Genomic DNA, 26,085 nt, shown 5'->3' with positions numbered 1-26,085 from the left:
TCCTTTCCACTCCGTAGATGACAGTACAGTCTCCTGAGGGAGGCAGTCTGTAACTTAGCTGCTACATCGTGGGGCTAAACCAAAACCGTCACCCACCCTTTAGTATGTTGTTTTCCGTCAGAAGTGTATACTGAGGCCCAAACAACCATCTTAAAGTTTATTTTGGAAATTCAGTTTATTCTTAGGTTAATTAAAATGTGTTATTTAAGGTAGTGGCTAATTGTGGCGATGCCATGATTAGAACCTAGGTTTCCCTCCCTGGACATCAAGGTAAAACAAGGAGGTATGAAGAGTTAAGATAACATCCTTTGTAAATCATGTGTTAACCACAATGCGTGTGAAAGCAGGTCACAATTTAGATGACAGTCGTTCAGGTTTAGAGAATATTTTTAATTATGACATAGATATGTATAAATAAAAACATCTTATTTAAATGTTAATGCTCTGGTCTTAACATCTGTCTCATGTAGGGAAGTCATGGGGAGGGAGGTGGGAAAAGTCTTAACAGAAAAAGAGCAATAGTTCTGATCCTCGTTTTTAGAGGAGGAGAAAAACTGCCCTGGCTCTGATTTCTCTCTTCACTCGTATTCATTTTCATGTAATTTTTTTTTTTTTTCGGTTTTTCCCTACAGCTTTCAAAGAGGCTGTAATTTGGAGTATTCAGTTCTGTTTGTTTAATTTGAACTAACAGATGCAGTTTGACTGTTTCTCTCCTCAGTCTATACCAAAACTCACCTTTCCTGGGGGCTTACTAATTGGTTGTAGCCCTGGTTTCATGAATGTTCCCAAGATCAAAGGGACCCACACAGCAATGAAAAGTGGGATTTTGGCAGCAGAATCTATCTTTAATCAACTAACTAGTGAGAATCTCCAATCAAAGACGATAGGTAAGAACTTCCATTTATTCTCAGGTTCTCACGGGGACGTTTAAAAAGAAGCTATTTAAATATACACTCAGTGTACAGATAGAGGATGACAGTAGATAGAGTTAGAAATCTTGGCGGTCTGGTATGTTCATTTCATTGGGCATCGAAAGATGCCTAGTGTGACTGTCCCTCTGCACAAAGCGTCGAGATGCCTGCTGGGCAAAGCAGACTGCAGCCTGCTCGCCGTCGGGGAGGTTTTTACGGCGGCCACGTGCCGTTTCATGAATGGCAAGTAGAGCGGGCCCGAGGTGTCCCGCCCCCTGGAAACAAGTTCCACGTGAGGGTCCCACCTCGCATCGCACAGGCCCAGGTGGACCCTCGCGGGCGCCCCCCGACCTTCACTGTAGGGCAGGCAGCGGACCCGCCTCCGCCTTCACCCCCTGTCACCCTCCATCGCGGACACGCTTCCTGGGTCCCGGGGGCCCCCAGCTGACGGCCGGCCCCCGAGCTCCCCGCACCTCAGCTCGCTCGCTCTCCGGGGGCCTCGCGTGGACCTCCCCGGTGGATCGGCACCGCGCACGCGCACACAGGCGTGCTGCCCCCTCCCCGGTGTGCGCCACCTTTCGGCCCGGCTCACTGTCTAACGTGCTTAGCGGTCAACCTCGCCCCCTCGGGCGGAACACTCCTCCCAGAGCAGGGCCTTCGCTCCCCGTGGACACAAGCCCCAGCAGCAGGTCCGCAGATACCGGACAGACAAGCCGTGTTCCTTAGGGTCGGGTGACGCGCTCCTCCAGGTGGCCTGTACCTTCAGGTGTGCTCGGAGACGGGGGCCCTGCGGGGGAGCAGGAGGGACCTCGCGGGACGGAAGAGGCAGGGCCGGTGCCTCAGAGCTCCTCACCGAGCCCGCGTCCCGGCCGGGCGCCGGCCCCGCTTGCACCGCGCACGTCGGGCCGGAGCAGGCAGGTCACCGGCACCAGGAGGAGGGAGGTCACGGGAACCAAGACGTCCTGTTAGAGATCAAGTGCAGGGCCCCAAGCTCTAGGTGCTGCCACCGCCTAGGGCCGCCACAACCGAGCACCACGAACTGGGCAGCTTTAACCAGGAAGGTATTCGGAGTTCCGCAGGCGAGCACTTGGCAGCTGTGTCCAAGGCTCCAGCTTCCGGGGGCCCCGGGCTCCTGGCAGAGCGCCGCCAGCCCCTGCCTTGTCTTCTGTGTCCGCGTGGCGCCCTTACAGGACGCCGGTCATTGGACCAAGGGTCCAGGCCGCTCCAGCATGCCCTCATCTTAACTCGCTATACCGGCAGCGACCCTCTTCTGACCGATTCTGAGACAACTAGGGGTCAGGACTTCAGAATACCTTTCTGGGCGGTCACGGTTCAGCCCGTTAACAGGTAGAAGTGTTTCAGTGATCAGCTCCATAGGTAGCATAAACTCTCTTAGCTTCCTTTTCAGGTTCACTGAATTTTGAAACTAATTTTCCATGCTACCAGTATGGCCTTACTGCCTATTAACAACCTATCAAATGGGTATCTTTTTAGAAGATGTCAGCATTTATACATGAAACGTTCTTCAAGTGTGGTCTCATACGACCACCTGCTTTTTATAACTATGTAAAAGTCATCTGTTATTTCGGTAGCAAAGTACCTTGACGATAAAGTGTTTTATACTCCTTGAGGCAATTTCACTTAACATTTCATGTTTTTCATAAAAAGGACTTGATGTAACTGAGTATGAGGACAATTTGAAGAAATCGTGGGTGTGGAAAGAGCTATATGCCATCAGGAACATCAGACCGTCCTGCCATGGCGTCCTGGGTGTGTACGGAGGGATGATTTACACTGGAATCTTCTACTGGATATTCAGAGGGATGGAGCCCTGGACCCTAAAACATAAAGGTAATTCCGGCCTGAGTATGAACGTTAGTCCTTAGGAAACGGGATCCAGTAAGTAGGGAAAAAGGTGACCTTTTACACTTTACTGTTTTAAACTTGCTTTCTTAGAGAAATGATGAATTCAGTATCTTTAGGAGAACAGGGTATCATTGTTGAAAGAGGGCTAAAGTCTTAATTCTTCAGTATAATATTTACAGGCTTTTATTAAAATGTCTAAGGAAGTACTTTAGAATTAGATACATTTTTACTAAAAACCTTCCTCAAAACTTGGGAAGGTTCTGACTCCGATCAGCTCAAGCCAGCCAAAGACTGCACACCTATTGAGTATCCAAAACCAGATGGGCAGATCAGTTTTGACCTTCTGTCATCCGTGGCTCTGAGTGGCACCAACCATGAACACGACCAGCCGGCACATCTGACCTTGAAAGATGACAGTGTACCTGTAAACAGAAACCTGACCATATACGACGGGCCCGAGCAGCGGTTCTGCCCTGCAGGTCAGTACGCTCGTTTCCATCCACTCCTGAAACGTCAATAGGAGGATTTGCTTGAAACACGTTAGAAATAGGCTTCCGTTTTTTTAAAGAAATTTCTCCTTCTATTGCTTTCCACTCTGAAATTGTAAATGACTCCCATCTCCAGCTTCCTTTTGGAAACTCATTCTTCTTATGTCTCTACTCTAACGCTAGGGCAGTAGGGATTTCTCGTCAAGCCTAATTCAGATGGCATTTCTCAAAAGCAGCCTTTCTCTGTTTACCCTCAGCGCAAGGTTAAGGGTTATGGGAAAAAGCACCAAACACCTCTTTCCGTGTTCACGTGACTTAAAAAAAAATCATTTCTGTCACGGCTGCTCCTGTCTGTATATATGTATGCTCACGTACACACACACATATACATTATATATGTGTACACAGCCTAAAACACTAGATTTTGGCCACATGCAGCTCAGGGAAATGGTCCCGGACTTGAAATCCATCACGGATACTGTATCTTCCAGTGCTGAGCTTTCACCTAGAATTACAGTAGGAACTGGGTCTCGAGTGCTGGTAGAACAGCATCCAGCTGTGTGAAAATCAGACATTCTGGACAGGAACTAGAACATTCGCTGTGGGGGAGGGGCCTGGACTGTCTCGTGACTTTATCTTTTAACCATCTCTGTCATCCCGCTGGGTTGTAAGCTGAGGGTAAGGGCTGACCTAATTTGTGCAGTCGTGGTGCACATGTATACGGGCAGATCTCATTTTATTGCACCTGGGAGATGCTGCTTTTTTTACAAATCAAAGGTCCCTGGCAACCCCGCGTTGAAGAAGCCTACTGGCGCCATTCTTCCAACATTGGCTCACTCCACGTGTCACATGTGGTAATTCTTGCAAAATTTCAAACTTTCTCATTATTATACTTGATACTGTGCTCAGTGATCTCTGACGTTAGTACTATGACTCGCTGAAGGCTCAGATAGCATTTTTAGCAATAAAGTGTATTTTAAGTAAGGCATGTACATTGTTTTTTAGACATAATGCTGTTATTGCACGCTTCACAGACTGCAAAGTAGCGTAAATATAACTGTTACATATGCACTGGCAACCAAAAAATTCACATGACTTGCTCTATTGTGAGAACTCACTTTATTGCGGCGTCTGGGTCTCTGAAGTATGTCCATATATAGCATCACACCCAAAAGCTGCTCCACCTCGAGTTCCCTTGTCGGTAACGCCAACTCAACCACGTGCTGCTGTACCTTCTGCTTCTGTCATTTTTAATTTATACAGTAGCAAATGCACACACCCAGATCTCTGTAATATTCTGTGGGTAAACATTCAGTCCACAAACCCTGAGGGTTTCTGTGGCTAATTTCTCCAGGACTTTAGCCTCTGCTTTAAAGGCAGCTACTGCACGGAGTTGCCTGTGTTTCCTTACAGGAGTTTATGAATTTGTACCCTTGGAACAAGGTGATGGATTTCGGCTACAGATAAATGCTCAGAACTGTGTGCACTGTAAAACATGTGATATTAAGGATCCAAGTCAGAATATTAACTGGGTGGTGCCCGAAGGCGGTGGAGGCCCAGCATACAACGGAATGTAAACTGCAGCCGGCTTCACCCGCGCCAGTCTCTCTAAAACGGACGGCAAGTTAACTTCAAATGTTTGGAAGTTCACAGGTGTCAAAAAAGCTTAAATATATTTTTGATCAAAATGTTCATAAAATAATTATCAGTGAAATAATTTTATACTGTACCTAAAACTGTCCCATAAAAAATTATGAATCTCTTAAATAAAACGTTACAAGTGACGTAGCATCTCCTTCTCGCTCCAAGTCTTCTGAGATTCGCTACACTACTGGCACTGCTGGCCTCCAGTGTACATTTGACTCATCAGGCTCAGCACTTCCGGTGAAGTGTATCTCCTAGACCAGAGGTTGGCGTCCGGCCCACCACTCTTCTTACGCAGTTTTACTGGAACATAGCAGTGCCTCCTGGTTTACACACTGTCGACGGGGGCTTTTGAGCTCCAAGTGCAGAACTGAGTAGCTGTGACAGACTGTAATGTCTACCTGACCCTTTAGAGACGTCTGCCAGCCCTGCACACACGTCACAGAGAGACGCATCAAAGAACTGAGAAAAACAACACACATACTTAAGTTTTCATCTGTTTATTCAAACAAGATGTGTCTAGGAGTTTAAAATACAGTGGACACCATTATCCTCTGTAATGCAGAGAGCCATTTAAAATGAGTTCAACTTCACCATATTTTGTAACACTGGTCTATTAAGAGTGAATCCCCACCTGTATTCCTAGACTGCAAACAATGGCACCTGAACTCTCAGAGGGTACACATTAGGGATCACACATAATAGACAAGACCCTTCAATTGTCTTACTCGCTTTATACAATCAATGCATACTTAAGCAAAACTGAATTCCTTATTAAGCAAACATTTTTGCATAAGCTGCCTTCTCTTTATCTTTCTGTGCCTTTATCTTTTGCTTGACTTTGCGCAATTCTGCCTGGATAGCTGCAAAATAAATATGTAATATGAGTTATTTCTCAAAACATCCAAAAATTTAGGCTGACCAGCAAACTGATGCTTTAGTATGATAAAAAATGATAAAACTCTTCAAAGAGTAACCGAGCCCTATTAACAGAGTATTTATTTGGAGAAAGCGACCACACAAACAAAAACCACAGAGCACAATTTTAGGAGACCGTCCACCGAGAGAACAAACTGAATTACACACAGATGCGCCTTCTCCCTTCCATCAGAGGGGACCCCACTGAAGTGCCTCCCCAAAGACCTATTTCCACATCTAGACCTAGAATCACCATTTGTACTTGGTTTATTTGAAAAACAGGCTTATTTTTGTCACAGCTTTCCAAAACTTTCCTAAAACATATTCAGTAGCTAGAATACTTAGGTCATGGCCACGTTCAGCTTAAGAAATGGTCCCAAACACTACATTCGCCCTAAATACTGTGTCTTCTAATGCTGCTCTTCCATCTAGAATTACAGGACAGCAGAGCAAACAGTCTTCAGACACGTGGAAAGCGGCTGGAGTGTAAGCTGAAGGCAGGGACCCTGACGTGTGCTTTCTGCAGCATGACTGGAGCCTGGCCTGTGACAGGCGTGCCGCAGTATCTGCTGGACAAATCAACCTCTAAGTGGCAAAGGGTATGCTGGTTCATGAGGATAAATTCTTAAGGGACAAAATGAACTTCCACTACAGAAACTGCCAACTTACCTTTATCCTCTGGTGCTATCTCCTGAGCTTTCTTAAGATCAGCCTTTAATTGGAAAAAAAAAAAACATTTAAAGAAATATTAGGTTATGAGTTATGAAAGTGGTTTTTCTTTTAATTAAAATTTAAAACAGAGAGGAGCTTCAAGAGCGGAAGAGTAAGACGCGGAGATCACCTTCCTCCCCACAAATACATCAGAAATACATCTACATGGGGAATAACTCCTACAGAACACCCACTGAACGCTGGCAGAAGACCTCAGACCTCCCAAAAGGCAAGAAACTCCCCACGTACCAGGGTGGGGAAAAAGAAAAAAGGAAAAACAGAGACAAAATAGGGACGGGACCTGAACCTCTGGGAGGGAGCTGTGAAGGAGGAAAGGTGTCCACACACTAGGAGCCCCTTCGCGGGCGGAGACTGTGGGTGGCGGAGGGGGGAAGCTTCGGAGCCACGGAGGAGAGCGCAGCCACAGGGGTGCGGAGGGCAAAGCGGAGAGATGCCCGCACAGAGGATCGGCGCCGATCAGCACTCACCAGCCCGAGAGGCTTGTCTGCTCACTCGCCGGGGCGGACGGGGGCTGGGAGCTGAGGCTCGGGCTTCGGTCGGATCGCAGGAAGAGGACTGGGGTTGGCGGCGTGAACGCAGCCTGAAGGGGGCTAGTGCACCACGGCTAGCCGGGAGGGAGTCCGGGAAAAGGTCTGGAACTGCCGAAGAGGCAAGAGACTTTTTCTTACCTCTTTGTTTCCTGGTGCGCAAGGAGAGGGGATTCAGAGCGCCGCCTAAACGAGCTCCAGAGATGGGCGTGAGCCACGGCGATCAGCGCGGACCCCAGAGACGGGCATGAGACGCTAAGGCTGCTGCTGCCGCCACCAAGAAGCCTGTGTGCGAGCCCAGGTCACTCTCCACACCGCCCCTCCCGGGAGCCGGTGCAGCCCGCCACGGCCAGGCTCCCGTGATCCGGGGACAACTTCCCCGGGAGAACGCACGGCGTGCCTCGGGCTGGTGCAACGTCACGACGCCTCTGACGCCGCAGGCTTGCCCCGCCTCCTCCGTACCGCTCCCTCCCCCCGCCTGAGTGAGCCAGAGCCCCCGAATCAGCTGCTCCTTTAACCCCATCCTGTGTGAGCGAAGAACAGACGCCCTCAGGCGACCTACACGCAGAGGCGGGTCCAAATCCAAAGCTGAACCCCGGGAGCTGTGCGAACAAAGAAGAGAAACAGAAATCTCTCCCAGCAGCCTCAGAAGCAGCGGATTAAAGCTCCACAATCAACCTGATGTACCTGCATCTGTGGAATACCTGAATAGACAACGAATCATCCCAAATTGAGGAGGTGGACTTTGCAAGCAAAGATATTTTTTTTCCCCCTTTTTCTCTTTTTCTGAGTGTGTATGTGTATGCTTCTGTGTGTGATTTTCTCTGTATAGCTTTGCTCTTACCATTTGTCCTAGGATTCTGTCTGTTTTTTTTTAATTATTATTACTTACAAAAATTTTTAATATTTTCTATTTTTTATTCTAATAACTTTATTTTATTTTATTTTACTTTCTTTCTTTCTTTCTTTTTTTTTTTCCCTTTTATTCTGAGCCGTGTGGATAACAGGCTCTTGGTGCTCCAGCCAGGCGTCAGGGCTGTGCCTCTGAGGTGGGAGAGCCGAGTTCAGGACACTGGTCCACAAGAGACCTCCCAGCTCCACGTAATACCAAATGGCGAAAATCTCTCAGAGACCTCCATCTCAACATCAAGACCCAGCTTCACTCAACGACCAGCAAGCTACAGTGCTGGACACCCCATGCCAAACAACTAGCAAGACAGGAACACAACCCCATCCATTAGCACAGAGTCTGCCTAAAATCATAATGAGGCCACAGACACCCCAAAACACACCACCAGACGTGGACCTGCCCACCAGAAAGACAAGATCCAGACTCATCCAGCAGTGCACAGGCACCAGTCCCCTCCACCAGGAAGCCTACACAACCCACTGAATCAACCTTAGCCACTGGGGACAGATACCAAAAACTACAGGAACTACGAACCTGCACCCTGCAAAAAGGAGACCCCAAACACAGTAAGATAAGCAAAATGAGAAGACAGAGAAACACACAGCAGATGAAGGAGCAAAGTAAAAACCCACCAGACCAAACAAATGAAGAGGAAATAGGCAGTCTACCTGAAAAAGAATTCAGAATAATGATAGTAAAGATGATCCAAAATCTTGGAAACAGAATGGAGAAAATACAAGAAATGTTTAACAAGGACCTAGAAGAACTAAAGAGCAAACAGTGATGAACCACACAATAAATGAAATTAATTCTCTAGAAGGGATCAATAGCAGAATAACTGAGGCAGAAGAACGGATAAGTGACCTGGAAGATAAAATAGTGGAAATAACTACTGCAGAGCAGAATAAAGAAAAAAAGAATGAAAAGAATTGAGGACAGTCTCAGAGACCTCTGGGACAACATTAAACTCACCAACATTCGCATTATAGAGGTCCCAGAAGAAGAAGAGAAAAAGCAAGGGACTGAGAAAATATTTGAAGAGATTATAGTTGAAAACTTCCCTAATATGGGAAAGGAAATAGTTAATCAAGTCCAGGAAGCACAGAGAGTCCCATACAGGATATATCCAAGGAGAAACACGCCAAGACACATATTAATCAAACTATCAAAAATTAAATACAAAGAAGAAATATTAAAAGCAGCAAGGGAAAAACAACAAATAACACACAAGGGAATCCCCATAAGGTTAACAGCTGATCTTTCAGCAGAAACTCTGCAAGCCAGAAGGGAATGGCAGGATATACTTAAAGTGATGAAGGAGAAAAACCTACAACCAAGATTACTCTACCCAGCAAGGATCTCATTCAGATTTGATGGAGAAATTAAAACCTTTACAGACAAGCAAAAGCTGAGAGAGTTCAGCACCACCAAACCAGCTTTACAACAAATGCTAAAGGAACTTCTCTAGGCAAGAAACACAAGAGAAGGAAAACAATTACAATAACAAACCCAAAACATTTAAGAAAATGGGAATAGGAACATACATATCGATAATTACCTTAAATGTAAATGGATTAAATGCTCCAACCAAAAGACATAGACTGGCTGAATGGATACAAAAACAAGACCCATACATATGCTGTCTACAAGAGACCCACTTCAGACCTAGGGACACATACAGACTGAAAGTGAGGGGATGGAAAAAGATATTCCATGCAAATGGAAATCAAAAGAAAGCTGGAGTAGCAATTCTCATATCAGACAAAATAGACTTTAAAACAAAGAATATTACAAGAGACAAAGAAGGACACTACATACTGATCAAGGGATCAATCCAAGAAGAAGATATAACAATTGTAAATATTTATGCACCCAACATAGGAGCACCTCAATACATAAGGCAAATACTAACAGCCATAAAAGAGGAAATCGACAGTAACACAATCATAGTAAGGGACTTTAACACCCCACTTTCACCAATGGACAGATCATCCAAAATGAAAATAAATAAGGAAACACAAGCTTTAAATGATACATTAAACAAGATGGACTTAATTGATATTTATAGGACATTCCATCCAAATACAACAGAATACACGTTCTTCTCAAATGCTCATGGAACATTCTCCAGAACAGATCACATCTTGGGTCACAAATCAAGCCTTGGTAAATTTAAGAAAATTGAAATCATATCAAGTATCTTTTCCAACCACAACACTATGAGACTAAATATCAATTACAGGAAAAAAATCTGTAAGAAATACAAACATATGGAGGCTAAACAATATGCTACTAAATAACCAAGAGATCACTGAAGAAATCAAAATCAAAAAATACCTAGAAACAAATGACAATGAAAACATGACAACCCAAAACCTATAGGAGGCAGCAAAAGCAGTTCTAAGAGGGAAGTTTATAGCAATACAAACCTACCTCAAGAGACAAGAAACATCTCAAATAAACAACCTAACCTTACACGTAAAGCAATTAGAGAAAGAAGAACAAAAAAACCCCAAAGTTAGCATTAGGAAAGAAATCATAAAGGTCAGATCGGAAATAGATGAAAAAGAAATGAAGGAAACAATAGCCAAGATCAGTAAAACTAAAAGCTGATTCTTTGAGAAAATAAAATTGATAAACCATTAGGCAGACTTATCAAAAAAAAAAAGGGAGAAGACTCAAATCAATAGAATTAGAAATGAAAAATGAGAAGTAACAACTGACACTGCAGAAATACAAAGGATCATGAAAGATTACTACAAGCAAGTGTATGCCAATAAAATGGACAACCTGGAAGAAATGGACAAATTCTTAGAAAAGTACATCTTTCCAGGACTGAACCAGGAAGAAATAAAAAATATAAACAGACCAATCACAAGCACTGAAATTGCAACTGTGATTAAAAATCTTCCAACAAACAAAAGCCCAGGACCAGATGGCTCACAGGCGAATTCTATGAAACATTTAGAGAAGAGCTAACACCTGTCCTTCTCAAAACCTTCCAAAATATAGCAGAGAGAGGAACACTCCCAAACTCATTCTGCGAGGCCACCATCACCCTGATACCAAAACCAGACAAAGATGTCACAAAGAAAGAAAACTACAGGCCAATATCACTGATGAACACAGATGCAAAAATCCTCAACAAAACAGCAGCAAACAGAATCCAACAGCACATTAAGTGGGGTTTATCCCAGGGATGCAAGGATTCTTCAATATATGCAAATCAATCAATGTGAAACACCATATTAACAAATTCAAGGAGAAAAACCATATGATCATGTCAATAGATGCAGAGAAAGCTCTCGACAAAATTCAACACCCATTTATGATAAAAACCCTCCAGAAAGTAGGCATAGAGGGAACCTTCCTCAACATAATAAAGGCCATATATGACAAACCCACAGCCAACATCGTCCTCAATGGTGAAAAACTGAAACCATTTCCACTAACATCAGGAACAAGACAAGGTTGCCCACTCTCACCACTATTATTCAACATAGTTTTGGAAGTTTTAGCCACAGCAGTCAGAAAAGAGAAAGAAATAATAGGAATCCAAACTGGAAAAGAAGTAAAGCTCTCACTGTTTGCAGATGACATGATACTATACATAGAGAATCTTAAAGATGCTACCAGAAAACTACTAGAACTAATCAATGAATTTGGTAAAGTAGCAGGATACAAAATTAATGCACAGAAGTGTCTTGCATTCCTATACACTAATGATGAAAAATCTGAAAGAGAAATTAAGGAAACACTCCCATTTACCATTGCAACAAAAAGAATAAAATATCTAGGAACAAACCTACCTAAGGAGACAAAAGACCTATATGCAGAAAATTGTAAGACACTGATGAAAGAAACTAAAGATGATACAAATAGATGGAGAGATATACCATGTTCTTGGATTGGAAGAATCAACATTGTGAAAATGACTCTACTACCCAAAGCAATCTACAGATTCAATGCAATCCATATCAAACTACCACTGGCATTTTTCACAGAACTAGAACAAAAAATTTCACAATTTGTATGGAAACACAAAAGACCCCGAATAGCCAAAGCAATCTTGAGAAAGAAAAATGGAGCTGGAGAAATCAGGCTCCCTGACTTCAGACTATAGTACAAAGCTACAGTAATCAAGACAGTATGGTACTGGCACGGAAACAGAAATATAGATCAATGGAACAGGATAGAAAGCCCAGAGATAAACCCACGCACATATGGTCACCTTATCTTTGATAAAGGAGGCAAGAATATACAGTGGAGAAAAGACAGCCTCTTCAATAAGTGGTGCTGGGAAACCTGGACAGCTACATGTAAAAGAATGAAATTAGAACACTCCCTGACACCATACACAAAAATAAACTCAAAATGGATTAAAGACCTAAATGTAAGGCCAGACACCATCAAACTCTTAGAGGAAAACATAGGCAGAACACTCTATAACATAAATCACAGCAAGATTCTTTTTGACCCACCTCCTAGAGAAATGGAAATAAAAGCAAAAATAAACAAATGGGACCTAAGGAAACTTAAAAGCTTTTGCACAGCAAAGGAAACCATAAACAAGACAAAAAGACAACCCTCAGAATGGAAGAAAATATTTGCAAATGAAGCAACTGACAAAGGATTAATCTCCAGAATTTACAGGCAGCTCATGCAGCTCAGTATTAAAAAAAACAAACAATGCAATCCAAAAATGGGCAGAAGACCTAAATAGACATTTCTCCAAAGAAGGTATACAGATTTGCAACAGACACATGAAAGAATGCTCAACATCATTAATCATTAGAGAAATGCAAATCAAAACTACAATGAGGTACCGCCTCACACCAGTCAGAATGGCCATCATCAAAAAATCTACAAACAATAAATGCTGGAGAGGGTGTGGAGAAAAGGGAAGCCTCTTGCACTGTTGGTGGGAATGTAAACTGATACAGCCATTATAGAGGACAGTAGGGAGATTCCTTAAAAAACTAAAAATAGAACTACCATATGACCCAGCAATCCCACTACTGGGCATATACCCCGAGAAAACCACAATTCAAAAAGAGTCATGTACCACAATGTTCATTGCAGCTCTATTTACAATAGCCAGGACATGGAAGCAACCTAAGTGCCCATCAACAGAGGAATGGATAAAGAAGAAGTGGCACGTATATACAATGGAATATTACTCAGCCATAAAAAGGAACGAAACTGAGTTTTCTGTAGTGAGGTGGATGGACCTAGAGACTGTCATACAGAGTGAAGTAAGTCAGAAAGAGAAAAACAAATACCATATGCTAACACATATATATGGAATCTAAAAAAAAAAAAGGTCATGAAGAACCTAGGGGCAGGACAGCAATAAAGACGCAGACAGATGTAGAGAATGGACTTGAGGACACGGGGAGGGGGAAGGGTAAGCTGGGATGAAATGAGAGAGTAGCATGGACATATACACACTACCAAATGTAAAATAGATAGCTAGTGGGAAGCAGCCGCATAGCACAGGGAGATCAGCTCAGTGCTTTGTGACCACCTAGAGGGGTAGGTAGGGAGGGTGGGAGGGAGGGAGATGCAAGAGGGAGGAGATACGGGGACATATGTATATGTGTAACTGATTCACTTTGTTGTAAAGCAGAAACTAACACACGATTGTAAAGCAATTATACTCTAAGAAAGATGTTAAAAAATAAAATAAAGTAAAATTTAAAACAAAACTTTACCAATGCTTGGTCGTATTCTTTTAGTCCTTGCCATCCTTGGGCTCTACGGTACAGTGCTTTGGTATTTGCCGGATCTATTTCAAGGGCCTACAGAAAGTTATACAATTAATATTTTTATCTAAATACTGAGTACTAAGTATACATGCTGGATTTCCATTTACTGCACGTCAGCTCCAAACCGACCGTTCACTGTTCTGTGTTAAGGGCGCTGGGCCCCGATCCAGTCACACGCTGCTTTGTCAGCAGAGGGCGCCCAGTGCCCATGGGCGAGGGACCCACTTCCCTTCCAGGTCCCGGCGAGCTCCCCCAAGCTGCGGGGCACCCAGTGAGGCACCGCCCCCGTCCCTGACGCGCCTGGGTCTCGGCCCAGGGCCTCCATGCAGCCCAGAGGTTGCATGCATCTCTGCTGCATCACACACGTCTCTGCACGTACACATACACGAACACACCTGCAACGCCAGGTTCTTCAGCGTTCCCTCTCCTAGCCAGCCCCTCGCTACTCCAATCCGCCCCTTACGCGTATCTGACAGTAACCTCTCTCTGTCGGAATTACTGTGTGGTGGCTATCTCCCAATTGGGCCCTAGCTGATAAGAGAAAAGCATTCTGAATAAAAATCTGTATACACTCATTTCGTTGACATCTAGGGGTTTTTCAGAAGCGTGAGTAACTTTTAATAGGTTTCTCCTCTGAAACATTTTAAAAATAGTGTATTTAGTAACATCTTTTAAAGGTCAGTATTGAGATTTTACTGAAAAGGGTATATGCTATCTGCCTCACAAAGGTCAAAAAGCGATGCAGAGTGAAGAAGGATCTCGTCCTCTGTCGCACGCTCCCTCCTAATAAATACATTCTCATTCCTTATTCCACCTACCCCACTAAATTAGGATCTCATTTTATTTCCACTTGCTCGGGCACAGCTGATCTTTGTGACCTAGATTAATGTGCAATATACATAAAAATTACTAGAGGCGGTCTTTCTAATATGTTTTAGTTTGGAAAACTGTTCAAACAAACTGTGCAAGAGGGAGGCAGTCGTAACTGCTCTATTTAAGGAAGGCAGGCTGCCACCTTGCCAGCTTTGTCGGTTAGCACTCCCGGACGTCCCCGTGAAGGCAGGGGACCTTCCTGTGTGTCCCAACAGCACGCACTGTCCCTGTACAAGTCCTGACGATTTTGAAACTGACTCCTTCTCCCGCCAAAAAAGTTCCTCGAGGGGAGGGTCTTTCAATTAAAACACCGAAGTGTCTGTTAGCTGCTTAACCTGCTCCCCACACCGCGCTAGACGCTTTACGTGCATTACACACGGTCTTCACGACAATCCCAGGAGGAAGGCAGTATTTCCATCTGGCGTATAAAGAAATTCAGACTCTACAAGTAGGAACTTGCTCAAGATCGCAAAGCAACGTCGCTCTGCTAACAACCTCGCCGGCCGCAGTCGCAGTCATTCCTGGCTCTGTCTTCCTATAGCCGGCACATAGCAGGCGCTCAACAGTTACGTGAATAAATGAGCTGAGGAAGAAAGTGTCTTCAGAGAAATTAAGTGATATAGTGTTATAAGCTAAATGAATGGTTTGAGAGGAAGAACTGAGGTCCAAAATACTTAGCGATCAAGTGACTGAGATTATGTTTCACTGGGTCTCACTAGGTCCTCCGCAATAAGATAACAGTAGTGTCACATAAAACTGCTTTTGTTCGAAGTAGTAAGTCATCATCCAACTCTTTCAAAAAGGTAACATCAACAGACTTACCTCCAAACAGCTGTCGACTGCTCCCTGCCAATCGGACAGCTTCAGTTTGCAGGCGCCGATATTCAGCAGGCAGCTCAAAGCGACGGGCTGCAGCTTTGCTCCGCCTGCGTTCTCAGCAGCAGCCTTCGAGCCTTCCACGTACCTGGAGAACAAACACATCAGTACAAGCAGCAAGCAGCCCCCATTAAGACTTAACTCTGCTCTCCTCCACTCGGTCAAAACGTGCTGTGTCAGTTCTGATATAAAAGATCACATGCTAATATTAACGTTCTTAATGACCACAATCTTTTTATTAAATGCTTTCCTTTAGAAGATTTTTTTTTTCACTTGTTCCAACTTCTTTCCCAAAATGTTCAAAGAAGCCAACTTAAGAACAATCCCCAAACCTAGAGATTATACAGTAGGAACACTTCTATTTGTAAAGCTCAGGTTTCCATCACCCACTTTCCAGTGTAATTAGGTTTGGAACCAAGGCTGTCACTGTGGGACAGGGCCTGGAATGGGGACAGGTGAAGAGCCCTGTGGTGGTGATTCCGACTTGTCGTTTACTGTAGTTCCGAGCTGTTTACTGAAAAGGGCCTGGCCCCCAGAAATTGGTTTCTGGAGTCTGTCCCCCACTGAAAAGAATCAGGGCTCCTTGGAGAAACTCAGATCTGGACACAAGGTTACATATAAGATGGGTCTGGACCATCTTGTGGCAGAAAGCAAGAGCTCACAGACTAACAGAACAGTCAAAGGGATACAGGAAAGGGGCTCCCACCGGACAATCGGGAAGCCTTCAAGCATCAGAAAGAACGACGGTAATAGTATAATTCGTTGAATTGATCAAATACTACAGTAATACTTTTAAAAAAGGAGGGGTGGGGGGGGTCTTTCAAACAGAAGAATGCCAGCTTGAAACTGCAGAATGACTGAGAAAATCGCAGTTCTGCAAGCGTCAGTGTAATAACTGATTCAGGCAAAGGGCTTCAATGATGCTGAAACCACTGGATGAAAGGCTAGGCATGCGATGTTCACACAATCTCACAGTTATCACCTCACAGAGGACTTATTATTTACAAAGGGGAAAGGTACTTTCATAACAGAGACGTGGCTAACGCCACTTTAACCAAGTGCCAAAACTCAAAACGGGCGGAACTGCCATGTGCCTTCAGGACATGGTATCATAGGAAACATACACGTCACCTATTCAAGTCCTTGCTACAATATGTAACCTCAAACTAATCTTGAGGAAGCAATAAACACACACAGAAGGTATTCCGTAAGACAACGGGCTTCAACGCCACAAAATGCAAATGACTAAAAAACGTGGAGATTAAAGATTAGAGGAGCCTTAGAGACATAAAACCAAAGGATACAATGGATACTGGCGTAAAAACAAAACAAAAAAAAATTGAAACAACTGGGGACCTTTGAATATGGATGACATAATGATATTTGAGAGATGTTTTCATAGTCTTAAGGCTAAGTAGAAGAGTGTCCTGGCTTCTCAGGAAATGCTTGCTAAAATATTGAGGGGTAAAGTGTCATGGTATCTGCAACTTCCTTTCAAAATGATTCTGCAAAAACAAGTGTGGCAAAACTTAAAAACTGGTGAACACAGGTAAAGGTACATGGCTATCCGTGTATTATTCTTTTCTGTGTTTTGAAATTTTTCAAAATAAGAATCTGGAAGCAACCAAAGAAATGCAACTATTTCAATACACCTGGTTACTCTGCAAGTAATATGCCAAAAATAGAAAAAACTCCTGAATGTCAGTTAATTCAAGTTCTCACAGCAATTTATTAAAAATATTTTATTACCTTAAAACTTTTGTGTATTTTTTAATGGCCATCTCCCAGTTCTGGGATTTGAAAAAAGTATTTCCAATGTTTTTTAAGTCTTCCGTTATTAATAAAATTTTATCTACCTGTATAAAAGAAAGAACACGAATATGTTGGGTTTGAGTATGTAATGCGGTTTAGCGCTAAGTTCTATCATTGAGACAGACTGATATAAAAAGCTCAAAATTTTAGTGCTAAATATTTTTAGCAGTTTAAGTACTTACACTTTAACCCATGTGAAAGTACTCACATCCTTTACATCTATGTCTGCATCCTCGGGGAAGTCTGGATGACTGTCACCAGATCCATCCTTGGGGAATATTCCCCAGTCATCCCCTCCCTTCAGTTCTCCGCACTCTGCAGTAACGCACAACTGTAAAAACAACCCTAAACTGTAGACGCGTCTACCACATTAACGGCGACTTCACAGAGAGTCTGGGTTTAAAAGCTCTCCAGCTGCAAGGCACGGGCAACACCGTCCAAGCCGCCTCTAACACGACAGGCCAGCGTCGGGAGGCGCACCTCTGCGCACCCTCCGGGGAGCGCAGCAGCGTCACTTCGCAGCAAACTCACTTGCTGCCGCTATCCAGCAGCTCCGCGCACACAGACTAAGCGGAAAGTGTCATCACTCCCTGTGGAATTCTCCTCACGTGGGGCATGTGCCTTCGACTCACTGACCACTGTTTCCTTCGCACACTGAGTGGCGGCCCCCCTCCTGCAGGTCTGAGTCCCCAGTTCCACTCACAGCCCTGCCCACGAGGGTGGGTCTATGGTGGCCGTGTGGATTCACAGACGTTTAGAACACAAGCATCTGTGGAGTGACATAATCCAGTCTAAACCCTTAAATGATTCACGTAGGATGAGGAAACGGGCCAAGGAAAGTTAAATAACAAGAGCAAGCCTAAAGCACAAGTTAAACGGCAGAGAGGAGACCAAGGTTTGCTGGTTTCCTGCTCTCTCTGTACTCGTGTACACACTGACTCAAAGCTTTGCGGGTCTAGGAGCGTTAAGTTACCAAAATCAGCAAGACTGATGCTGAAATCAAAACAACCTCCTTTTAAACTGCCCTCATCTCTCCCAGTGTAGAAAACAGCTTTGAAGAAAAAGTGGCAGGTCCAGGCTTCTTTAACAAGAGCCGTCCTCACGTCTTTCAGCTAACCATCATCTGAGCCTTTTACTTACATTTCCTAAGACGGCAGCTAGGATAATGAGGGTATTACCCTGTCACTTGGTACTCACTTTGGCAGGTTTTTCACCTTTCACCTCCACGTTCTCCAGAATCCTTGCCACACCCATTCCTTTAATCACCTGGCCAAACACCACGTGTTTGCCATCCAAGTGAGGGATCGGAGCCATGGTGATGAAGAACTGAGAGCCGTTTGTATTGCGGCCTGCGTTCGCCATGCTCAGTAATCCCTCCTTATCGTGCTGCAGGAGTAAGCCATCGAAGAGAACCAAGGTTAGGGTTACTGTCTGAACTACTCTCTACCAGCCACTCACAAAACGAGGGTGGACTGCAGTACCATTTAGACCGCACGCTGTAGTGTAATCTTACTTCGTACCAACTGTGACCTTTAATTCACAAAACGTGGGATACTTAATCACTTTTTAAACTTTAAGAGAAGCTTATGAAACCGAATGAAGTAACAGAAACAATCGTGGGGGGCAGGGGTGGTACTTCTAAACCGGCCATATTGAGAAAATGCTTACGCTTCACCTTTAAGGTGAAGATCTAGTAATTCGGCTTTGCCCTTTCTTATGACGGGGGCGCTTTTTTCTGAAAAGCATTCAACAGGGCTCCCGCTCTCAGGCCTACATTATGATTCTTCCTTTATGATTCTTTCTTTACACTGAGAACAGCGAGGGACATTCAGTTTAGGCTGGAAGTTCCGTTAGGGCCTTTCCTACTCTCCAAGGAAGCCAAATATTACGGCTTTCATCCGCGTGAAGCACTTCTTCAGAGAATGCCCAAAAGGAACCGCCGTGTACCTCCCGAAACCCAACTTCTGCCTTGGCCCAGCCTGTTCAAAGGCTCTGTGGTCCCACTGTCTTCCTCCTTCCACGCGACCCTGAGGCTTCCTAAACGCACTCCTTGTTGGGCCACACGTGAGCACTCACGCTAGTCCTCCCGCCTAAGGTGCCTTTACCCCTCAACCTATATCTAGCCCTGCCTTCAAGGCCACCAAGCGTGTAGAAGGCAAGAAGAACCAGATGCCCTTGCAAAAGGCCCCCTTGCTTTTTCTCAATGTGTCCATCACATAATCTTAGTGTTCATCCTTCTGGTAGCTTCCCTTTCTCTCTTCCAAAAGTTTGGTGCTTTTCCCACGATATTCAATATTATTAACCTTATTTCCTCAGCCTCCTCACGCCTTCGTTCTTCCTCACTCACATCCCTCCCTCAAACTGGCATCTGTATTCTAGTTCCTTCTAACCAAATCTCAGCCGCCTTGCGAGGTCCAGTTTGCCCAGCTTAAGTACCCATTCCCCCTCAGTGTCTTCCCTAGTATATATCATACTTTTTTCCTACAGCATACACAGAAAGTCACAATCAACTTAGCATTTACTAGCGTATTATTATATTATTCTCCACTTGTCCTATGTGTTTTAATCTTGTCGTTCTGGCAAGATTTTTAATTCCTTATCATGAAGGCGTTTCATTTTTTATAAACTCTGGTGCCAGTGACCAAACTAAGCAATAAACTGTTTAAAAGACTGATGACGTTTTATTCTCAAATCATCCTAATTACCTTGCTCATATTCCTCATTTCCAAAAAAGTCACTTTACTTTTGTACTTACACGTCCATTCTTATAACTTGAATGATGCAACATACCCCGATGGGGACAACTTGGGACAAGGAAGCTAAGAAGGCACAGGCACCCTGATGTCCTTTAGAAGCCTGGACGTTCACCAGATCTGCTAGTTTGCAAATCCCCTGACACCCCAGACATCAGCGATGCTTTTGCTGCTCTTCAGATTTAAGCATGAAGATGCACAAGTTACCACCCCTCTGATGAGCACATTTCTCCTGGAAACAGTTTTGCCATATGGTGGCCACCCTTAAAAACACATTGGCTTTACTGAAGTATATAAACCTGGATCACAATGAAATAGCTGTTGCATTCTTGCCAATAAAATCACTACTGGATGAAATTTTTTCGTATTAAAGATGTATATTTATGGGGTTTCCCTGGTGGCGCAGTGGTTAAGAATCCGCCTGCCAATGCAGGGGACATGGGTTTGAGCCCTGGTCCGGGAAGATCCCACATGCCGCGGAGCAACTAAGTCCGTGCGCCACAACTACTGAGCCTGCGCTCTAGAGCCCGTGAGCCACAACTACTGAGCCCACGAGCCACAACTACTGAAGTCCACGCGCCTAGAGCCCGTGCTCCGCAACAAGAGAAGCCACTGCAATGAGAAGCCGGAGCACCGCAACGAAGAGCAGCCCCCACTCGCCGCAACTAGAGAAAAGCCCGCGTGCAGCAACGAAGACCCAACGCAGCCAAAAATAAATAAATTAAGTAAATTTATTATCCAAAAAAGAGATGTATATTTACAAATGATACCTTTCACAAGTAAAGGAGATCTGAGCACATCTGAGGCATTTATCCTAATTCAACAAGTATCCCAGACACATAACAACCTTTATTATCAGCAACAAACACGCATTTTTGTCTACTTTACCTTATAATGGAAATTTTCATCTTCAAATTTTCCACCATAAATACTTTCTCCACCTGTCCCATTCTGATTTGAGAAGTCTCCACCCTGAATCATAAATTTCTTAATAACTACAAAAAAGGAAAATCACCATTAGAAGCTACGGATGACTGCAGCAATGCTGACTAATGGATATGTCGTAATAAGGACAACTTCTCTCCTGTCTTTCCCCACCCCCGTTCACAACTCCAAACTCTTAAAAGGCTTTTCACAATCTAAGTCCCAGCTACTCCTACCCCCTGATGGCCCACTAACACTCAAAGAATCAGTTCATATGGCACCTCCCCTATAAAACTGTCAGACGCCAAAACTGGAACTCCTTATTTTTCTCCAACAGCATCTTGATTCTACCTCCTTTTTATCATATGTATCATAATGATCTGTCTCTCCCAGCAAACAATTAAATACAGCAACTCCTTTTTTCCTCCTTGGTAACCATGTGCATGGCTGGGCACATAATGGTTACTCAAAAATGCTACTGAATAAACCAAGTATTCCCAAGAGGTTTGTTACACTGTAATGCAAGTACTTCAGCAAATATTATCACTTAGTAGCAAGGGTCCCCAGGAACACTGCCGCGCGCTCAGAGATTTCCCAGGACTCACGGAACTCAGTATCTGTATTACACGGATGTAGTAAGTAAGAAGACACAGCTGGATGATAAAGAGAGAAGATACAGGCAGAGCCTGGAGGAATCCAGGAGTTCCCTTATGCTCCCTCGCTCCCACGCACGGTCACAGGGCACAGTCCTCCTCCCCCAGCAAAGAAATGCAGCAGCATGTGCCCAGTGTTTCTCCCCAGGAGAGCCCTGTAGAGACTCAGCACCCAAGCTCTCTGCTGGGGCTGACCCTGCAGGCGCCGTCTGCCCAGCCGGAAGCAACATTCCAGACTCCCGCAGGAGAGCAGCGTCCAGCGTCAATCAGACTGCACCAGGCGTCGAGGCAGAGTAGACCACCTTCAGGGTTCAGAGCGTGCTTCAAGCCCCACGTCCCGACTCCAGGCAATGGCCACCCCGCAAGTAGACTCTTCTAAGGCCAGCAGCCCCAGGCCTGCTAAGTCACCTCTTTTCTACACACCCTTTATTAGCATACGGGCACTCCTCCATTTATTGCGCTTTGCAGATACTGTGGGTTTTTTTTCTTTACAACTTGCAAGGCTTGTGGCAATCCTGCATAGAGCAAGTCTATCAGTCCCATTTTTTTCAAAAGCATTTGCTCATTTCATGTCTCTGTGTCACATTTTGGTAATTCTTGCAATATTTCAAACTTTCATTATTATTTGTTATGGTGATCTGTGATGAGTAATCTTTGATGTTACTACTATAATTGTTTGGGCATTTTTTAGCAATAAAGTATTTTTAGATTAAGGCACATACTTTTTTTCCAGACATAATGCTATTACACACAATAGACTACAATATAAACATAACTTTTATATGCACTGGGAAACCAAAAATTTGTGTGACTTGCTTTACTGCAATATTAGCTTTATTGCGGTGGCCTGGAACTGAACCTGCAATATCTCCATGGTATGCTTATATTTTGGTATTTTATTAAACGTGAAAGTAAATCAACAGTTTATGTATTTTAAAATCACTGTTTTTTCTTAATCAAGTTTTAGAAAAATTTAAATACTCAATTATAGTTTAACTCATTTGTTTCTTCATTAAACAAATATTTATTGCAGGCCTACTCAATAACTATACTGGATGCTAAGGACAAAATGGTGAGAAGATACAGTTTCTGAACTCATGGAGCCTACAGTCTATTGGGGGAGCCATCAAATAATCACTGAACAAAGGTATGACTACACAGTGTGAAAAGTCACCTTTTAATCACACATCACACCAGGTGTCCAAGACACGGAATCTTTAGGTTGGCTGCAGTCTTCCCAAGCAATCCTGCCCAAGAAGTAGGCATAACTTTCTGTCACCAGGTAGTCAAGCTACCCAAGCTCTGTTTGTTTACCATGGCCACACCCTGGTGAAGCTAGGGTAGTCCATTTCTGTATAAATAAACCTTAGTACCCTCCCATAATTAATTCCACCTTCCACAGCCCAACCTTTATGAAACTGAGCTATCATCTCACATGTCAAAGCATCCTTTTGGAAACTAACAGTAATTTTTTTTTTTTTTTTTTTTTGCGTCATACAGTTTGGAGGATTTTTTTTAATTGAGGTAAAATTTACATAGCATAAAATTAACCACTAACCATTTTAAAGTGTACAATTCAGTGACATTTAGTACATTCACAGTATTGGTAATTATCACCTCTGTCTAGTTTCAAGTTCTTTTCATCACCCCAAAACGAAACCTTGTACAAATTAAAAGCAGTCACTCCCCATCCCTCTACCCCTAGCCCCTGGCAACCACCAACCTGCTTTCTGTCTCTATGGATTTATCTATTCTGGATATTTCATATAAATGAAGTTATACAACAAGTGACCTTTTGTGTCTTGCTTTTATCACTTAGCATAATATTTTCGAGGTTTGTCCCCATGGTACCATGTATCAGTACTTCATTACTTTTTATGGCTGAATAATAATCTATTATATGTAATTGTTAACTCTCACCCTCTACTTAGTGTTTTCTCCCCTAACTCCTAAAGAACAGGATTCAATCACCTATAAGGAGAACCAGATTCAGAAAACGCATACGTACTTCGATGGAAAGGACATCCTTTGAAATGTAGAGGTTTCCCAGTGGACGATCCAATGCCTTTTTCTCCTGTACACAATGCACGAAAATTTTCTGCAGTTTTGGGTACAATATCTGCAAACAATTCCAAGACAATTCGACCCACTGAAAGGAAAAATGAAACTGTGTCAGTATGCAAAACAACCAGCTAAATAAGCAAATGGTAAAAGGAGAGTTGGTAAAATTATGGTGACTGAAATACCAAGTTCTCTTTTTTGGTCATTTTTCTAATATTCAAATTCAGTCTACCTCATGTTAAGTATCATGTATCTAGATGAATCTGAAACAATTATTTTACTACACCTTACAAAGGATCATCAACACAGCAGCCAGAAGAGTAGCACCATTTAAGGACACCATGAACTAGGAATGGTTTTCATTTGATTAATTTCTCTGACATGTGCTCATAACTTCCCATCACCAAGTAACCAACAGGAGAAAATGAAACATCCTGAGGGGTCTCGTTGGCCATGCTGCGGGTACAGCTGTAGTCTTTGTGCTCTGTGGAACCTGCCCAGTGATGCCTCTGAAGCAAAATCTGAAAAGTTCACGTTCTAGACAATTTCTAAGGCAGGTAAAAGATACACCTGGCACTAAATTTCAAAACAAAATGAATGTACTGATACATATAAGTCTGTGTGTTTGTGTGTGTGCGCGCGCGCACGCGCGTGTGTGGTCAATGGAAGAGGATCACCTGCCGTACCAGTAAGCAAAGGATGTTGCAGCCATGGAGCCCTCTCATTACAGCCGCCTGGACGGCGAGCCCTGTGGGAGCTCAGCACAAAGACCAACGGGCTGCCCAGTGCCAAGCCCACCGAGCCCTCAGCCGCTGCAGCCCCCTGAGGAGACTCAGGGTCAGAAAGCACAGGACGCTGGCCCCCGGCAGCCGAGGTGCACGTCCAAGGAAGGGTTTCAGTGAGACCGGACTTTTGCATCTCCCCATACACAGAAAAGCGCGACGTCCCTTAACTTGACATGTCTGGTTTCCTCTGTTAACGGTCACCTTTTGATGTTCCCACGACCCGGTTTTTGTTGCAAGAACTCCTATATATCCCGGCTCCTCCCTTAGCCCTTCAGAGCAGTCCTCAGAGCTATCTGCCAGGCTGCACCCCGGGCTTAACGTCCTCAGTTTTGCCCACCAAATAAAACAAAAATCCGGAACTTTTATACGGTGCTTTTTTTTTTTTTTTTTCCCCCCAGCCAACAGTGTGTATCCATAACCGTCCCCCCGGTCGCTGAATGCGGATGTCTCCTTTGCTCACACATTCAAACACACCGCGAGCAACTCAGCTACAAAGCAATGCGCTGATTCACCAGGTCTCAGGCGCCTCCGAGCTGCCACCGTAGCCTAGGCAACCACACCGCCACACGCACCTCACTTTCCCCAACGCCGACACAGAGGCGATGGCCACCGAGCTGAACGGACCTCTAAGTTAAGAATCCGTAGCAAGGAGAAAAAAACGCAAAAATCGCTTTAATTTACAGATATCGCGATAACTGCTGATACAAGTCTCGTGGCAAGAGACACAGGGGGACGGGGGCCCCCGAGATGCATAACCGGGGTTTTCTGAATGTCCCCCAAACATAAAAGCAGGTGGTGGGGAAGGGCGGCTCAGTCGGGCGAGACAGACCCAAAGGCCGCCACCACCCCCGGACAGAAACTTCCAGAAACTTCCGCACGCCCCACGGCACCGGTACAAGGTCGCGGGCCCGCCCCAGCCTCTGGGACCCCGACCCCCGGAGCCCCGCCTCCTCCTCACCTCGCTCCCCTCCGACGTCCACGTCCAAGAAGACTCGGGGGTTACTGGGGTTGGACGGCTTAGCCTGGGGGGACGGGTGCGACATTGTGGCCCGCAGACGCGTTCGCGAGCGCCTCGGAACACCCCGTGGCCGCCGCGCAGCCCGAACCCCAAAGCCGCTGCGTCTGCGAAGAACCCCGGCGCTGGCGAGCCGCTTCCGACAAGGGCCCGGAGGCCTCGGCCCGACTTCCGGCGTCTCCGCCCGACTTCCGGCGTTACCGCCCGACTTCCGGCGTCTCCGCCCGACTTCCGGCGTCTCCGCCCGACTTCCGGCGTTACCGCCCGACTTCCGGCGTCGCCTCCCGACCTCCGGCGGCGTCTGTCTGCGCTCCAGGCTGTGCTCGCCTGGCCGTGCTTTCTCTGCCCCCGCTCCTCCCTCTTTTCTCGCTCACTGAAGCCGCAGCCCCAGTTGTTTCTGTCCCTGTCGCGCGAGCTTCATGGCTCTTCCTGCCGTCGTGGCGTGGGGGAGAGCGTGTCGGACGGCCACGCCCCTTCCAGCCTCCGGGCCCCGCTCACTGGCGAGGGGCCGCTTCTGTGAAGCTCCGTCTGTCTGGGAAACGGGGCAGGAAATGCCCAAGTCCGGGGGT

At 44.9% G+C, this 26,085-nt stretch overlaps 2 protein-coding genes across 14 annotated transcripts in view; one reads left to right on the top strand and one right to left on the bottom strand.

Moving 5' to 3' along the window:
• ETFDH (electron transfer flavoprotein dehydrogenase) overlaps positions 1 to 5,049 on the top strand; it is a 37,070-nt gene extending 32,021 nt beyond the window's left edge. For both annotated transcript variants that reach the window (XM_061192664.1, XM_061192665.1), the window contains exons 10-13: positions 719 to 887; positions 2,580 to 2,762; positions 3,035 to 3,256; positions 4,679 to 5,049. In XM_061192664.1, the coding sequence (XP_061048647.1) occupies positions 719 to 887; positions 2,580 to 2,762; positions 3,035 to 3,256; positions 4,679 to 4,842 (738 nt within the window). In that variant the 3' untranslated portion in view covers positions 4,843 to 5,049. The remainder of the gene's footprint in view (positions 1 to 718; positions 888 to 2,579; positions 2,763 to 3,034; positions 3,257 to 4,678) is intronic.
• A 344-nt stretch (positions 5,050 to 5,393) lies between these two features.
• PPID (peptidylprolyl isomerase D) lies at positions 5,394 to 25,696 on the bottom strand. 12 transcript variants are annotated; one of them, XR_009701155.1, is made up of 11 exons: positions 25,460 to 25,696; positions 23,664 to 23,804; positions 20,967 to 21,073; positions 18,523 to 18,711; positions 17,534 to 17,656; positions 17,263 to 17,369; positions 15,460 to 15,601; positions 13,711 to 13,797; positions 7,027 to 7,197; positions 6,497 to 6,539; positions 5,751 to 5,772 (listed from the first exon to the last, which is right to left on the bottom strand). XR_009701155.1 is itself a non-coding variant. In XM_061192661.1 (10 exons), the coding sequence occupies exons 1-10, from the start codon at positions 25,542 to 25,544 to the stop codon at positions 5,684 to 5,686; spliced, it is 1,113 nt and encodes a 370-aa protein (XP_061048644.1). In that variant the 5' UTR covers positions 25,545 to 25,696; the 3' UTR covers positions 5,394 to 5,683. The 12 variants fall into 12 exon arrangements, 7 of the variants coding, with proteins under 7 accessions (XP_061048644.1, XP_061048640.1, XP_061048641.1 ...); XR_009701154.1 differs by lacking the exon at positions 5,751 to 5,772 and adding an exon at positions 6,374 to 6,393; XM_061192661.1 differs by lacking the exon at positions 7,027 to 7,197 and having other exon boundaries at positions 5,394 to 5,772.
• Between the last annotated feature and the right edge of the window lie 389 nt (positions 25,697 to 26,085).

Source organism: Eubalaena glacialis, chromosome 5 (genome assembly GCF_028564815.1).
Source record: "Eubalaena glacialis isolate mEubGla1 chromosome 5, mEubGla1.1.hap2.+ XY, whole genome shotgun sequence".
NCBI lineage: Eukaryota > Metazoa > Chordata > Mammalia > Artiodactyla > Balaenidae > Eubalaena > Eubalaena glacialis.
Note: the sequence above shows the minus strand (reverse complement) of the source record. Positions and strands in the feature narration are given on the sequence as shown.